The sequence below is a fragment of the Asparagus officinalis genome, chromosome 7, assembly GCF_001876935.1.
Source record: "Asparagus officinalis chromosome 7, Aspof.V1, whole genome shotgun sequence".
NCBI classification, from domain to species: Eukaryota; Viridiplantae; Streptophyta; class Magnoliopsida; order Asparagales; family Asparagaceae; genus Asparagus; species Asparagus officinalis.
This window is the reverse complement of record NC_033800.1, coordinates 94,608,834-94,627,272: the sequence shown is the minus strand read 5'-3', so window position 1 is coordinate 94,627,272 and position 18,439 is coordinate 94,608,834. Positions and strand designations below refer to the sequence as shown.

At 35.7% G+C, this 18,439-nt stretch overlaps 1 protein-coding gene across 4 annotated transcripts in view; it reads right to left on the bottom strand.

The window, feature by feature from the left end:
• The window catches only part of LOC109848082 (kinesin-like protein KIN-UB), a 66,710-nt gene that overhangs the window by 35,111 nt on the left and 13,160 nt on the right, over positions 1-18,439 (bottom strand). For all 4 annotated transcript variants that reach the window (XM_020417397.1, XM_020417394.1, XM_020417395.1 and 1 more), the window contains 3 exons: positions 18,101-18,322; positions 17,803-17,965; positions 2,753-2,902 (listed from right to left, as the gene is read on the bottom strand). In XM_020417397.1, the coding sequence (XP_020272986.1) occupies positions 2,753-2,902; positions 17,803-17,965; positions 18,101-18,322 (535 nt within the window). The remainder of the gene's footprint in view (positions 1-2,752; positions 2,903-17,802; positions 17,966-18,100; positions 18,323-18,439) is intronic.

Sequence of the window (18,439 nt, the reverse complement as noted above, 5' to 3'; positions counted from 1 at the left end):
TATAAAATTAAAGAGTTTGTAATGTTTCTGATACAAGGCTCAAACTAACTTCAATAACGTGAAAATATGTACAAGCACTCCTAGAAAATATGTGGAATTGAAAAACCATGGAATCAGAAGGACAGTTGAACATGTCAGCAAAATCACACATGAAATAAGTATATCATGAGATCACATGAGCGCTATAAGTAGGGGCGGTAAACGAATGAATCGAATCGAATACTAAGATGTTCGTATTTGTATTCGTTTAATATAATCGAATTCGAACTCGAACAAGATTATCCATGTCTGGAATTTCTCAAATTCGAACTTGAATACTTGATATTTGATAAATATTCATGAGTATTCATGAATATTTATCAAATATCAAAGTATATTCATTCTGCTAAAGAATTTAATTTTTAAATAGTATTTAAATTCATAAATGAAAATTATTTTTTTATAGTTATGATGTATATACATTTAATTCGAATATTTTATCTAGAAAACTGATTTAGGATTCTTTAGGGCCCTCAAAATGAGTATATAGAACTTAAGTAGAAAATATAAGTGGGTTGAAGATATAACATCATATGCATAATAATACAAACTATAAGCAATAAAAATTTAAACGAATATTTTATAAAGAAACGAATCAAATATATACCTGGTTAAATTCTATTTGTTAATGAACTCGAATACTAAATATTATTTGTTTAGTGTTAAATGAACTACCGAATCAAGTATGACCGAATAGTTAGTTGAAAAATTAACGACACGTGATTTGCTTAATTGGGTTGCTTTCCCACAACCCCCCCCAAAAAAACAAAGCTGATAAGCACGAATACAAAGGTTAAAAAACACCTACAGTTACCTCTCATAAACAAAAAACAGATGACTCTTGATGTCTTTTCCACAAAACAAAAACTCCAAATTTCTGTGAATAGGGAATAAATCCTTTATATTCTTAAATTCCCTAGAGTCGGGTTTATTATACTCTTAACACTCCCTAGAAGTTGATATACCTTCTGTAGGCTAAAACCTGAAATTGAACATGGGTGGTCCTGCTACCATCTTAAAGTCCTTGACAAAATACGAAAACTATACAATCGCAGTGAGGGTTGAGCGATATATTTCTATATTCTGACACTCTCCAGTAGGTCATGTATAGTTTAACACTTATAGCAAAAATGACTGTACAGAAGACATGACTAACAACTAACAAGCGTTCATATTAAAATTGTATAGCATAAAGTATAAGGAAATTTTATTCAGATTTAAAATACTCATGTTGCAATGAGTTCAGGCAGATCTATGAAAATGATCAATAACTTAAAATTTGACCTGAATTTTGCAGAAATTAGGTGCAGAGTTTAGTCAAACTGAAATATAAACTTTATTAAGAGAAATATATAAAATATATCATTCATAAAAGTTTATATTTCTGTTTCAGAATACTTGTGAAGTCAACTGGTTCAGATAGATCAACGATGATGATTGATTTTAGGTTCAAAAAGAATTGATTTCACAGAAATAAGTGCAAAATGTAGAAAAAAACAGAATTACAATCTTTATTTTCGTTCATATAAGAGGAAAAGAATAAGTACCTGGACCTTCCTGTATGCTTGAATAAGACCTTTCAAACCATCTAGGCCTCTACCAAGTAGGAAAGATCACAAAATTTAATACCAATCTAAGTATAACTCTAATTATCTGTGATATTGCTTCTCCTGTACATCCTTGCACTTACAAGACAAGTTTGACGTTCACATACTATCTACATGAGAATAGATAAATAAAAGGAACTCTTTGTGGGAGGAGGGAGAAAAGAATGAGAAATTTTTCCAAGCTTTTCACTTTTCACTAAAGACATAAAAAATTGTTAGAAAATTGGAAAGATACTGGTTCGTCCATATCTTTAGCATCCATCAAGCCCCTTCCAATTATCTCTCATAATTTCATCAATACAGATCCTACAATTCTGTGAAATCTATTTTTAAGGCTTATTTTATTTGACCTCTTATGCAAAAATATCTTTCTATTTCCTCTTACGGTCTTACCCCTTGTTCTTTCCTTCTATCTTCTTTCTCTTTATTTTTGCTCTATATTTTGAATGATTTGATGTGTGAGTATTGCGGCAGTCATGATGGTTTTAAAACCCATCTCGTAACAATATATTCTACCCCGATTCTCATAACAATGTTAAACACATATGTACGATCATGAACCTAGTGACAGTAATACAACTGTAAGTTAACAATATACTTGCATATTATATGACTAAATCACCATCTCTATCATATTAATTACAAATGACGTGTCTAGGTCATAAAGAAATTAACAAATTAATCAAAAATTCAATATTTAATGCATAATGAAATTACAGGTACTCAATTTCGGTTATTGTGGATATACAACTAGTCAAGAAGAAGTAACAGGGAGATCAAAAATCTTCTCACTATGTAAACTTGATGAATATTGTTAGGTATACTGGTATCAAGGAAAGAAAAAATAAGGCCATAAAACTTTCATATGAAGAGCATTGGAACAATTTTCCCAAAGTTCATATTTTTAGAGAACGAATATGTCACCCTTCAAAATTTTGGATAATAGTATCATAATCAACATGTTAACAAATTTTGTATAACCAAAATCTTTGGTTTTGAATGCAATACTTTTGACAGAATTAATGACATAAACAAGAAATATAAAAACTGCACATGGACTTTCTGAAGCAGCAGCAAAAATATCTTGTAGGCTTTTAGAATCATACCTCCAAATGAATCTCGAAGCAACCTCGTAAGCTTCGAATCACGAAAAGGAACATGTGAACTATTCTCAGCTAATGCATTAATGCATTTGCCTAATGCACTCAGTGACAGATTAATAGATTTTGCTTCTTCTAGAGTATGCCCCTCGCTTCCTAACAAGAGCGATAAATTTGAGGTAGAAGAGAGAAAAACAGATGAATGGTTAAGATTGATTCCACACAAGGCACAAGAATTTCATAAAGTATAACTTTCCTGCAACCGTTACAAGGACACAACAGTTGTTGTTAACAGGCTGATAACAAATATCTGACGAAGTGGTCACATGAAAATGAGTTAAGCTAAATTGTTGCATGGGGGGATTAGTCAAGTAGAACTAAAAACTAGTAGGATAATTTGTGAGATAAAATTTTATAGTGTTAGTCAATTAGAACTAGAACAAAATTAGAACTAGGATAATGGTAAACAATTATCCCACTTTTTTCAATTTCTTTGTATAAAAGTGAGAGTTCTAGTCATTCAAATTATCCCAAGTTTTAGGCTAGAGCTACTTGGTAAAAACTAGAACTCTCATATTTATTTCTTATTTTTAATTTTCATATTTCTTTTCTTTTCTCCATCCTTTCTTCCTCCGATGCTCATCGCCATCCCATGATTTGAATCATTGTTTAATTACACTATCAGATTAGACCGCCTCTCCTATTGCCTTTTTTATATGCTATGTTCTTTTTCACTGAATCATTGTTTAATTACACTTGCCCGGACATCTGTAGCGTAGGTTTTTTTTTTTTTTACCACATCTCAGGTTCAACTTTTTCCCATCTTCTGGAAGCAAATAATTTGTGGGTATTAGAACTTTCTACAATAGTTTACACTAGGCAAGATAAATCTATTAATTCGTATTACTCGTTTCTAAATAAGACCAATTTCTCAATTTTCTACAGAAGCAATATTGGAGTCAATGTTTTAGAAAGGGCCAGGTGCTTCTAGGTGCTGACACAGTGCCTCGCATCTATGCACCTAGGCCGCCACCCAAGTGGCACATAGGTGTTCTTTTAACACTGAAAGAAGAACTTTTTTCAAAGATTCAAAATCCTATTCTGACCACTTCATCTAGGATGAACTTGGATCAAATTCTGATTGGATTCATTTTAACCTGGCCCTTTCTCTTTACTTGTTATGTTTAAGTAGGCAATAAACCCCTTTTTGACATGGTAAGTTCATATAAAAGATCCATGCCCATCTAGCCGTTTTTGAGAATTAAACGAGCAGCCTAGGTAATGATTAGACCTAGGTGAGTGTGATGAGGACAAGAATGGCAATATCTGATTAATTGATTTTTTTCAAATTTGAATTTTGAATTGTAATTTAAATTTGGTGGTTTAGATTTGAATTTCGAATTAGGTTTTAATTTGGTAGTTGAGTGATTTGAGGGAATTTTATTTGTTTCCATTTTGTTTGCACGTTGTGTGCACGTAGTAGTTTTCTTTATAATAAGGTTGTATGAGACTTATGAAATTATTGAATATTGAAAAATGAAAATTTGAGTTAATTGACTTTTGGTGTGAAACCTAGGTCTTGGGTGTGAAATCCTAGACCAATATTCCTTTTCTCCTCTTTTCTCCCGGCCGCCAAACATTCCTGTCTTCACCACGTCAAAAAAAAAAAACCTTCAGCTTTCAATCGGCAAGAAGCCATGGCCGCTCCCAAATCAAGGGCAACATCGTCGACACCGATCAGGTTTTGGTAGAAGAGAAAGGATGCGCCATCCTGCTCCTCGTCTTTAATCTCAAACCCATCTCTCTTCGGGCAACCATGTCACCGCCTTCGATCTCCTCGACTCCCTAGCCGACGCCGACGCCCCTGTCTCCGAGCAGTCCCAACAACCGCCGCCTCCTCGCTGATCGTCGCTGCTCAACAGTCGTCGCTCCTTTCCCTTAAGTCGAAGAACAACGACGAAGTCCATTGGATCTGTTTCTCTGGGATCGGATCTTCTTTACTTCATTTGGATCTGATTTAGTTTTGGTCAGACTGCTGAAATTCTTAATGGTGATGTGTGTGTTTGGGCTTCACTATAGAAGCTAACGGGTCTTGGATTTCTTTCAGCATTTTAGATAGTAAACTCCCAACTCAGTAATTTTCTGTTAATCTCATAATTGTCAGTTAATTGCATGCATATTAAATCTCTAAACTATTATCATATATTCACTGCTTAATCTATTTTTGTGAGTTGAGAGAACTGAGCATGTGACTGTTAATTTTGATATTAATTTTTGAACTTGCGCAACGATAATAAATACTGCAGTTAAATAGATCGAGATTGGAGTTGTTCATAACTATTGTTGCAAATCTTGTTAAAACTCATCTATCGTATTAACTGTTTTATTTAATTTCCTACTGAATATCATGATTTTTGGCGAAACGGTGCGTTGTTCAAATTAAATCACTGATTCCAATAGACCCCCTGTTTCGTTTCGCATCATTTTTGGTATCAGAGAATGGTTCTAGGTTAGGATTTTTTTTTTAAGTCTTTATTAAGAAAAAAAAATTTGTTGTGCACCCATTCATATCATCTAGTTGTTAGTACATGCCCACTCGTACAGGTCTACCCTATCGATTAGGCGAGTCAAGTGGATCAATTAGTGAGTCTAGTATGTCAGGTAGTGCAAATCCCGAATTCTCCGAAATTCTTAAGCAAATCGCCGAGTTAAATAGACAAATAAGTAACTTAACCCATGAGAGCAGAGCTACCCGCGAGACCCTGAATAACACCAACGAGAGACGTGCTAGGTTAGAAGAAACGCAGGTTACAACTTAGATTTGAATTTCGAATTAGGTTTTAATTTGGTAGTTGAGTGATTTGAGGGAATTTTATTTGTTTCCATTTTGTTTGCACGTTGTGTGCACGTTGTAGTTTTCTTTATAATAAGGTTGTATGAGACTTATGAAATTATTGAATATTGAAAAATGAAAATTTGAGTTAATTGACTTTTGGTGTGAAACCTAGGTCTTGGATGTGAAACCCTAGACCAATATTCCCTTTCTCCTCTTTTCTCCCAGCCGCCAAAAATTCCTCTGTCTTCCCCACGTCAAAAAAAACAACAAAAAAAGAACCTTAAGCTTTCAATCAGCAAGAAGCCATGGCCGCTCGCAAATCAAGGGCAACATCGTCGACACCGATCAGGTTTTGGTAGAAGAGAAAGGATGCGCCATCCTGCTCCTCGTCTTTAATCTCAAACCCATCTCTCTTCGGGCAACCATGTCACCGCCTTCGATCTCCTCGACTCCCTAGCCGACGCCGACGCCCCTGTCTCCGAGCAGTCCCAACAACCGCCGCCTCCTCGCTGATCGTCGCTGCTCAACAGTCGTCGCTCCTTTCCCTTAAGTCGAAGAACAACGACGAAGTCCATTGGATCTGTTTCTCTGGGATCGGATCTTCTTTACTTCATTTGGATCTGATTTAGTTTTGGTCAGACTGCTGAAATTCTTAATGGTGATGTGTGTGTTTGGGCTTCACTATAGAAGCTAACGGGTCTTGGATTTCTTTCAGCATTTTAGATAGTAAACTCCCAACTCAGTAATTTTCTGTTAATCTCATAATTGTCAGTTAATTGCATGCATATTAAATCTCTAAACTATTATCATATATTCACTACTTAATCTATTTTTGTGAGTTGAGAGAACTGAGCATGTGACTGTTAATTTTGATATTAATTTTTGAACTTGCGCAACGATAATAAATACTGCAGTTAAATAGATCGAGATTGGAGTTGTTCATAACTATTGTTGCAAATCTTGTTAAAACCCATCTATCGTATTAACTGTTTTATTTAATTTCCTACTGAATATCATGATTTTTGGCGAAACGGTGCGTTGTTCAAATTAAATCACTGATTCCAATAGACCCCCTGTTTCGTTTCGCATCATTTTTGGTATCAGAGAATGGTTCTAGGTTAGGATTTTTTTTTTAAGTCTTTATTAAGAAAAAAAAATTTGTTGTGCACCCATTCATATCATCTAGTTGTTAGTACATGCCCACTCGTACAGGTCTACCCTATCGATTAGGCGAGTCAAGTGGATCAATTAGTGAGTCTAGTATGTCAGGTAGTGCAAATCCCGAATTCTCCGAAATTCTTAAGCAAATCGCCGAGTTAAATAGACAAATAAGTAACTTAACCCATGAGAGCAGAGCTACCCGCGAGACCCTGAATAACACCAACGAGAGACGTGCTATGTTAGAAGAAACGCAGGTTACAACTCCGCCACGAGGTCAAGGCTATGGATACCCACCAGGTCTTGGGTACATCGTTCACCGAACCCCACCTCAACCTGTGCCTGATCCACCAGCCTTTAATGGTAAGCTCGATCCAGAAACTTTCTTTGACTGGCTGAAGAGCATGGGTCGCTACTTCGATTGGTACATCCTGACGGAATCCCAGAAAGTCAAGTTTGCCACAATGAAGCTCACTGGACCCGCCTGTCAATATTGGTCCAATTTTGAAATGATAAGGTATATTAGAGGTGAGTTACCAATTTTTACTTGGCGAGAAATAGCCGACGAACTGAAACAGAAATATCTCCCGCCATCGTTTATTTATGGATTGCTAGATAAGTGGCATTGTCTTACTCAGTGAACCAAATCTGCAAAAGAGTACGTTGCTCAATTTGATGAATTGTTTACTCGATGCAGCACCATTGAGCAAGAGGCACCAATGAAAGTTTTGTCAAAGTTTAAAGCCGGATTGAGAAGTGAACTCCAAACCAAACTCTTTGCTCGAGGAGTAGACACCCTTGAGAGAGCTTACGCCTTAGTTCAAGATCTAGATAAAGCCAAATTCCACCAATCTCATAGGAGTCAGGATTTTCGAACTCATTCCTCCCAGCCTTCTCGTGCCACTACCTCTAGTCAACCTCCGAGTCAATTTAACCCTAGTTATTCCCAATCTAGAGTCGATCCTAAGGGCCAGAAATCACAGAGAGATCTCTCCAAACTTAACCCAATAATTCAGTGTTACAATTGTCAAGGATATGGGCACGTTGCATCCGTCTGTACAACTCCGTTCAGAGTTAGAATTAATAAACCGCCTATAACGAAATCAAAATCTATTATTGAGGAAACCGTTAACCAGGCCGTAGATTTGATAGAATCTAACTTTGATAAGGAATTCCAAAATACTAAAATTGACAAACCATGTATTCCCATTTCTTCTGAAACTACCCCTCTAATCACGGAGCCCACTGAGGTTATCTCTGAAGTTGTTTTTGAAATTGAAACTTCAACTCCTCCTGAACCGACTCCAATGATTAAAAACGTTGTTGATATTCCCCATGAAGTCCTCCCAAACAAACATGACACCCAACACGTTCCTGATTTAGTTCTTGATTCGGTTCACTCAGATATCTGTATGGAAGTTGAAACCCAAATTGAGCATAGTGAAACAGCTACCATATTAGATATCACATCCTCATGCATTGTCCAGATAGTCACTCACATATACACTGATCCTTTTTGGGAATCTATAGTGATTAGGGATACAAGTTTGAGCACGAGTGTTTTTATTTTCTTTCTCCTTCATATTAAGCACACAAAAACACTCCTTCATGCATGTGTTTGCATGTTCCTCCTTATCACTACAAAAATAGGAAATTTGTTATACATATTAACGAATGAACACCTAATTATTCCATTTGATAGAGGACGTCATGCATTTTAGACACTTCGTTGAGTTTACATCTGTCATTGATCATATTATTCGAGTCTGCATTTCATCATAATCATTTGAGTTGATTTACATCATTTTTATTTTGCATTGGTCATATATTGGGGAATCAGTGATCTAACTTGAATAAATACATTGTTAACTGAAATGAATGATATGGAGTCAGGACATAATTTAAAACTGTTAATGATGATAATTGAGATGGTTTGGACTTGTCCAATACAGTTTATTTATAGCTATTTAAGATTTGACATGATATTTATGAACTTTTTCAACTCTTGAACTAATTAATAGCAACATTTATTTTATCGATTTGGTCATAGTTCTATTTTTAATATTGATTGATTAAGCAGTTCACAATGTTATTGGCAGCCCACTGATATAAGCCTGATCCTAGCCCATTATTTCAGAGAGTTCTTTCACTTTACCCTCACTTCTATATATTCACCCATACAGCAGTGAATTTTGATAATATTTTAGATGGTGAATTTACAATGCAATCTAGCTAATAATTTGAGATGCAGGAAAGTAACTGACGATAGATTAAGATGCAGGCAAATTATATTAAAGATGACAAGCTTCTACAGCTAACTCGATGGAGTCGAGTTTTCTCCTACTCGGGGAGAATGATGAGGACAAGAATGGCAATATCTGATTAATTGATTTTTTTTCAAATTTAAATTTTGAATTGTAATTTAAATTTGGTAGTTTAGATTTGAATTTCGAATTTGGTTTTAATTTGGTAGTTGAGTGATTTGAGGGAATTTTATTTGTTTCCATTTTGTTTGCACGTTGTGTGCACGTAGTAGTTTTCTTTATAATAAGGTTGTATGAGACTTATGAAATTATTGAATATTGAAAAATGAAAATTTGAGTTAATTGACTTTTGGTGTGAAACCTAGGTCTTGGGTGTGAAAGCCTAGACCAATATTCCCTTTCTCCTCTTTTCTCCCAACCGCCAAAAATTCCTCTATCTTCCCCACGTCAAAAAAAACAACAACAAAAAGAACCTTAAGCTTTCAATCAGCAAGAAGCCATGGCCACTCGCAAATCAAGGGCAACATCGTCGACACCGATCAGGTTTTAGTAGAAGAGAAAGGATGCGTCATCCTGCTCCTCGTCTTCAATCTCAAACCCATCTCTCTTCGGGCAGCCGCGCCACCGCCTTCGATCTCCTCGACTCCCTTGCCGACGCCGACGCCCCTGTCTCCGAGCAGCCCCAACAACCGCCGCCTCCTCGTTGATCGTCGCTGCTCAACAGTCGTCGCGCTCCTTTCTTAAGTCGAAGAACGACGACGAAGTCCCTTGGATCTGTTTCTCTGGGATCGGATCTTCTTTACTTCATTTGGATCTGATTTCGTTTGGGTCAGACTGCTGAAATTCTTAATGGTGACGTGTGTGTTTGGGCTTCACTGTAGAAGCTAACGGGTCTTGGATTTCTTTCGGCATTTTGAATAGTAAACTCTCAACTCAGTAATTTTCTGTTAATCTCATAATTGTCAGTTAATTGCATGCATATTAAATCTCTAAACTATTATCATATATTCACTGCTTAATCTATTTTTGTGAGTTGAGAGAACTGAGCATGTGACTGTTAATTTTGATATTGATTTTAGAACTTGCGTAACGATAATAAATACTACAGTTAAATAGATCGAGATTGGAGTTGTTCATAACTATTGTTGCAAATCTTGTTAAAACTCATCTATCGTATTAACTGTTTTATTTAATTTCCTACCGAATATCATGATTTTTGGCGAAACGGTGCGTTGTTCAAATCACTGCTTCCAATAGACACCCTGTTTCGTTTCGCATCAGAGTGCCTAGACCACTTTCTGAAACAATGATTTTAATCAATCTCTTCTTTTTGCTTTAACAAGACTATTATCCTCACTGACATACCCAATTAATAATCCTAATTACATGCATCTTATGCAGGCTTCTTTATGGACTATTTCTAAGTTTCTTTCGCAGAATATGATATATTGTTGTTGCAATCAATTATAAATAAAATTAAAAGATCTTAGAAATTAACTACTATGTAGTAACTTTATGCACTACTATTATCCTCATTGACATCACAATTAATAGTCTTAATTACATGCATCCTACGGAGGCCTCTTGATGAACTATTTCTAAGTTTCTTACCAACATAATAGGCATATTGTTGCTGCAATCAATTATAAATAAAATAGATCAATTGATTCTTCTGTTCATGCTTCCTTAGAAGTGTTTTGTTTAGGAATTAACTATTATGTAGTAACTTTATGCTCTACAATCTGCGCCAACCTTGACTCTCTCTCAATTTTAAGAGACACATTCATGTTATTGCTTGAAATGAGAACAAAACATTAGATGTCTACCAAGCATGCACCTTGCAAAAGAAAGCAAATATGCAATCTCCAATAGCTTGCATCTAGGGCCAACATCAGAAAGTAAAAGCTGAACATAGGACCCATTCCAACAAAGTCACCTGTCACCTTACTACAATTTACATCAAATGAACCCCACACCCTCATCCCCACCCCGGAAAAAAAAGAAAAAGAGAAATCCACCCACCTAGCTTCAGCAATTTTAAAGAAAGCGCCTATGCCTCTCTTTTCTCCTTCATCTCACTTTAGTAATTTCCCATTCCCTCAATAGAAACAACATACAAGTCTCCACCGCATTCAATTTTCATTTAGGGCTGAATGTGGAAAGATGCATGCTTTTCCACCTTGCAATTTGAATTTACTTTAGCAACATGTTTATAGCCCATGTATCCGTTAAAATATTTGATAGGTGTGTGAAAAGGGAGGCAGATTCTGATTTTCCAACTCTTACTAGAGGATCAGTTCAATATAAGGGGAAAGGTTGCTCGGTGCAAGAGGACAGATGTCTGTATACAGACATGTGAAGAGCTGAAGAAACTTTCGGCGACGCTTGAATAGAAGTCTACGACACATCTGGTTTAGCATGACATTTGTACAAAATCGTATAGATTAATTGTATCAATAAGGGAAATATTAGGAATAGTTACAAGATTTCGAGAATAAAAAAGAGATCTGGGATTTGATCTACCAGACTCTTATAAATATTTAATTAGATTATTATGATTGAATGAAACAAGGACATACTATTGTCCTCATCTTATCTACTTGTTCTTCATCCTCTCTAAACCCCAATCCTCATCTACCTTCTCTAATCTCAGATCTTTTCCTTTCTTTGTCCTATTTCTTCTATCAATATCCGATCTTCTCCTTTGTCATATTTCTCCCATCAATCTCTAATACATTCACGAAAATCCTATAGCTGGATGTACTAACAGTCGAATTCAGAATCTTGCACCTGACATCTTATGCGCTCTAGTTCTGAGAAAGATGAGAAATACCAAAAGATCAAAGAAACCTTTGTGATCCCCAATTTCCTTGCATGTCCCCATGAACTTGAACAAATTGCCACAACCAAATTTCAGAGAAATACCAAAAGCTCGTGCCTCCAATGGCCCATTGGGTTCTTTCGTTTTAGTTTGTACTTTCTACTCTGCTTGTCTCGAAATTTGGGCTACTTTAGAAGGGAATATGTTTGAGGAACAAACTTGAATAATATTAGGATAAGTATGTGAGTTAACCCCAACCTGTGAATAAGAAAAGTGGAAGAGATATCTGAATGGGGCCCAAGAACAAAAGGGTTAACTGTTTGGATTGAGTGAGCACAGAGTTAATACACATGCCTCATTGGACAACTTTAGTTTTCTCCTTAAGAGTTAGAACTACAGGGGGAAAACAGATTCGTGCACTGATATTATAATATTTTGGATACAGGCTTTATTGTTGTGTTGACAGGATGTTATTTAAACTCAAATTCACTTGCCACGTTTTCTCTATTATATCTCCTGGATCGAGGATTGGAGCTTCACACTGCTAACCCATTAAATAGATAAAAACATAATATGAGCTTTATATCACTGAATAAGAACCAACAAATAAGTTCTGAGTCAACTTGACTAGTAATCTCGGGGACTTGATAACATTCTAGGCAGTTAATAGATTGTTCTCTGAAAATAAGTAGGGTCTTCCTACGCAGCATATCGTATTAGATAATGTATCTTCAGCATTGACATATCATAATAGAGGAACAAGACTGCAAATCGTGTAACACGACTACTATTTCACTATGGATGATGAGTGTATAGAAATTTAAGCTCATTTCTACAAAAGACTATAAGACGTAACAGTAGTGATTTCGACACTGCAATTACAATTTAGTGCATATGCTAGTGGTTTCGATGTTCAACCTACAAGGAAACTTTACAGCTTGATTATTTAATCAAATCCTTTACCTTAAGTAAACCTTCCATGTTTAAGATCTTTGATCATGTCACAAATAAGAATTAGCTCGAGATAACAACTTCTTAGCAGTATGATTTAACAGATATTATATTTTCACGTTTTATGAATACAATATGTAAGAATTGAGTCCACTCTAATTATATAGTCAGTATACTGGCTGATAACTGGGTTTAAGGAACTTGTGCAGCATTTGCTATTCAAGAATCTAAACAAAAAACAAATGATGGTCATCAAGTACTGCTTCTTTCTTTCTTTCTCAAAATGTTAACGTTGCAGAGATATAAAATTACATCAACTGTGAAAGGCAAGCAAAGCTGCTAGCTTCTTGACTAAAAATACACATACAACGTTTTTCTATAAAAATGTAACATGCTCGTACTTCAGTTGTGTAAATAAAGTGTCCGTAAAATTAACCCAACTAATAGAAAAAACGATATGCCCAAAACATTACTTAATATGGAAAAAATGAAACATAAGTATCATGTGCACAAAGAAATGTCAGATGCAGTTTGTACCAGATACCTGACTTATCTATACGCTCTGAACCTGCAAGATCCACAACAACTAGCTTGCTTTTCGTTGTAATTTAAATTTGGTAGTTTAGATTTGAATTTCGAATTTGGTTTTAATTTGGTAGTTGAGTGATTTGAGGGAATTTTATTTGTTTCCATTTTGTTTGCACGTTGTGTGCACGTAGTAGTTTTCTTTATAATAAGGTTGTATGAGACTTATGAAATTATTGAATATTGAAAAATGAAAATTTGAGTTAATTGACTTTTGGTGTGAAACCTAGGTCTTGGGTGTGAAAGCCTAGACCAATATTCCCTTTCTCCTCTTTTCTCCCAACCGCCAAAAATTCCTCTATCTTCCCCACGTCAAAAAAAACAACAACAAAAAGAACCTTAAGCTTTCAATCAGCAAGAAGCCATGGCCACTCGCAAATCAAGGGCAACATCGTCGACACCGATCAGGTTTTAGTAGAAGAGAAAGGATGCGTCATCCTGCTCCTCGTCTTCAATCTCAAACCCATCTCTCTTCGGGCAGCCGCGCCACCGCCTTCGATCTCCTCGACTCCCTTGCCGACGCCGACGCCCCTGTCTCCGAGCAGCCCCAACAACCGCCGCCTCCTCGTTGATCGTCGCTGCTCAACAGTCGTCGCTCCTTTCCCTTAAGTCGAAGAACGACGACGAAGTCCCTTGGATCTGTTTCTCTGGGATCGGATCTTCTTTACTTCATTTGGATCTGATTTCGTTTGGGTCAGACTGCTGAAATTCTTAATGGTGACGTGTGTGTTTGGGCTTCACTGTAGAAGCTAACGGGTCTTGGATTTCTTTCGGCATTTTGAATAGTAAACTCTCAACTCAGTAATTTTCTGTTAATCTCATAATTGTCAGTTAATTGCATGCATATTAAATCTGTAAACTATTATCATATATTCACTGCTTAATCTATTTTTGTGAGTTGAGAGAACTGAGCATGTGACTGTTAATTTTGATATTGATTTTTGAACTTGCGCAACGATAATAAATACTGCAGTTAAATATATCGAGATTGGAGTTGTTCATAACTATTGTTGCAAATCTTGTTAAAACTCATCTATCGTATTAACTGTTTTATTTAATTTCCTACCGAATATCATGATTTTTGGCGAAACGGTGCGTTGTTCAAATCACTGCTTCCAATAGACACCCTGTTTTCACTGCTTAATCTATTTTTGTGAGTTGAGAGAACTGAGCATGTGACTGTTAATTTTGATATTGATTTTTGAACTTGCGCAACGATAATAAATACTGCAGTTAAATATATCGAGATTGGAGTTGTTCATAACTATTGTTGCAAATCTTGTTAAAACTCATCTATCGTATTAACTGTTTTATTTAATTTCCTACCGAATATCATGATTTTTGGCGAAACGGTGCGTTGTTCAAATCACTGCTTCCAATAGACACCCTGTTTCGTTTCGCATCAGAGTGCCTAGACCACTTTCTGAAACAATGATTTTAATCAATCTCTTCTTTTTGCTTTAACAAGACTATTATCCTCACTGACATACCCAATTAATAATCCTAATTACATGCATCTTATGCAGGCTTCTTTATGGACTATTTCTAAGTTTCTTTCGCAGAATATGATATATTGTTGTTGCAATCAATTATAAATAAAATTAAAAGATCTTAGAAATTAACTACTATGTAGTAACTTTATGCACTACTATTATCCTCATTGACATCACAATTAATAGTCTTAATTACATGCATCCTACGGAGGCCTCTTGATGAACTATTTCTAAGTTTCTTACCAACATAATAGGCATATTGTTGCTGCAATCAATTATAAATAAAATAGATCAATTGATTCTTCTGTTCATGCTTCCTTAGAAGTGTTTTGTTTAGGAATTAACTATTATGTAGTAACTTTATGCTCTACAATCTGCGCCAACCTTGACTCTCTCTCAATTTTAAGAGACACATTCATGTTATTGCTTGAAATGAGAACAAAACATTAGATGTCTACCAAGCATGCACCTTGCAAAAGAAAGCAAATATGCAATCTCCAATAGCTTGCATCTAGGGCCAACATCAGAAAGTAAAAGCTGAACATAGGACCCATTCCAACAAAGTCACCTGTCACCTTACTACAATTTACATCAAATGAACCCCACACCCTCATCCCCACCCCGGAAAAAAAAGAAAAAGAGAAATCCACCCACCTAGCTTCAGCAATTTTAAAGAAAGCGCCTATGCCTCTCTTTTCTCCTTCATCTCACTTTAGTAATTTCCCATTCCCTCAATAGAAACAACATACAAGTCTCCACCGCATTCAATTTTCATTTAGGGCTGAATGTGGAAAGATGCATGCTTTTCCACCTTGCAATTTGAATTTACTTTAGCAACATGTTTATAGCCCATGTATCCGTTAAAATATTTGATAGGTGTGTGAAAAGGGAGGCAGATTCTGATTTTCCAACTCTTACTAGAGGATCAGTTCAATATAAGGGGAAAGGTTGCTCGGTGCAAGAGGACAGATGTCTGTATACAGACATGTGAAGAGCTGAAGAAACTTTCGGCGACGCTTGAATAGAAGTCTACGACACATCTGGTTTAGCATGACATTTGTACAAAATCGTATAGATTAATTGTATCAATAAGGGAAATATTAGGAATAGTTACAAGATTTCGAGAATAAAAAAGAGATCTGGGATTTGATCTACCAGACTCTTATAAATATTTAATTAGATTATTATGATTGAATGAAACAAGGACATACTATTGTCCTCATCTTATCTACTTGTTCTTCATCCTCTCTAAACCCCAATCCTCATCTACCTTCTCTAATCTCAGATCTTTTCCTTTCTTTGTCCTATTTCTTCTATCAATATCCGATCTTCTCCTTTGTCATATTTCTCCCATCAATCTCTAATACATTCACGAAAATCCTATAGCTGGATGTACTAACAGTCGAATTCAGAATCTTGCACCTGACATCTTATGCGCTCTAGTTCTGAGAAAGATGAGAAATACCAAAAGATCAAAGAAACCTTTGTGATCCCCAATTTCCTTGCATGTCCCCATGAACTTGAACAAATTGCCACAACCAAATTTCAGAGAAATACCAAAAGCTCGTGCCTCCAATGGCCCATTGGGTTCTTTCGTTTTAGTTTGTACTTTCTACTCTGCTTGTCTCGAAATTTGGGCTACTTTAGAAGGGAATATGTTTGAGGAACAAACTTGAATAATATTAGGATAAGTATGTGAGTTAACCCCAACCTGTGAATAAGAAAAGTGGAAGAGATATCTGAATGGGGCCCAAGAACAAAAGGGTTAACTGTTTGGATTGAGTGAGCACAGAGTTAATACACATGCCTCATTGGACAACTTTAGTTTTCTCCTTAAGAGTTAGAACTACAGGGGGAAAACAGATTCGTGCACTGATATTATAATATTTTGGATACAGGCTTTATTGTTGTGTTGACAGGATGTTATTTAAACTCAAATTCACTTGCCACGTTTTCTCTATTATATCTCCTGGATCGAGGATTGGAGCTTCACACTGCTAACCCATTAAATAGATAAAAACATAATATGAGCTTTATATCACTGAATAAGAACCAACAAATAAGTTCTGAGTCAACTTGACTAGTAATCTCGGGGACTTGATAACATTCTAGGCAGTTAATAGATTGTTCTCTGAAAATAAGTAGGGTCTTCCTACGCAGCATATCGTATTAGATAATGTATCTTCAGCATTGACATATCATAATAGAGGAACAAGACTGCAAATCGTGTAACACGACTACTATTTCACTATGGATGATGAGTGTATAGAAATTTAAGCTCATTTCTACAAAAGACTATAAGACGTAACAGTAGTGATTTCGACACTGCAATTACAATTTAGTGCATATGCTAGTGGTTTCGATGTTCAACCTACAAGGAAACTTTACAGCTTGATTATTTAATCAAATCCTTTACCTTAAGTAAACCTTCCATGTTTAAGATCTTTGATCATGTCACAAATAAGAATTAGCTCGAGATAACAACTTCTTAGCAGTATGATTTAACAGATATTATATTTTCACGTTTTATGAATACAATATGTAAGAATTGAGTCCACTCTAATTATATAGTCAGTATACTGGCTGATAACTGGGTTTAAGGAACTTGTGCAGCATTTGCTATTCAAGAATCTAAACAAAAAACAAATGATGGTCATCAAGTACTGCTTCTTTCTTTCTTTCTCAAAATGTTAACGTTGCAGAGATATAAAATTACATCAACTGTGAAAGGCAAGCAAAGCTGCTAGCTTCTTGACTAAAAATACACATACAACGTTTTTCTATAAAAATGTAACATGCTCGTACTTCAGTTGTGTAAATAAAGTGTCCGTAAAATTAACCCAACTAATAGAAAAAACGATATGCCCAAAACATTACTTAATATGGAAAAAATGAAACATAAGTATCATGTGCACAAAGAAATGTCAGATGCAGTTTGTACCAGATACCTGACTTATCTATACGCTCTGAACCTGCAAGATCCACAACAACTAGCTTGCTTTTCGTAACAATAGGTGGCTTTAAAGACACCATGGATGATGCATTGCCATTTTGTCTAGAAAAGTCAACTTCACTATCATGCCTTCCTTTGATAGACCTTTTAACATGCACCTACAGAAAAATTTGAGAGGAAGAAAGATTTATTCAGCTGCACTTGAACATAACAAATTTGTAGCAAATATAAATTATGATAACCACTTCTGGGTCAAAACACTTCAATTCTTGGGATTTTAATGGTTCATTCACCATGAGAATAGCATGACTGCGAGATGACTCCGTATTTAGCTTCGTATTCGCGGCAAAGCGATGAGCTTCCCCTAACCGTAGAAGCTCCACAAAACTCATCTGATCTCTAATTTCTACCACAGTTGCCCCAGGTACTGACACGTCTCCTGTCTTTGGATCTTCTACTATAGCAATATTGTCATTTCCAGGGTAAAGAAGGTCTTGAATTGTTTCCATATAGAGCTGTATATAGAACCATAAGGAAGCAACATTAGATCCATGTTAATGCAATATACAGTGCAACCCAGGAAAGTTTCAATTATAAAATATAAATCTAATTTATTATAAGATGGTCAAGTT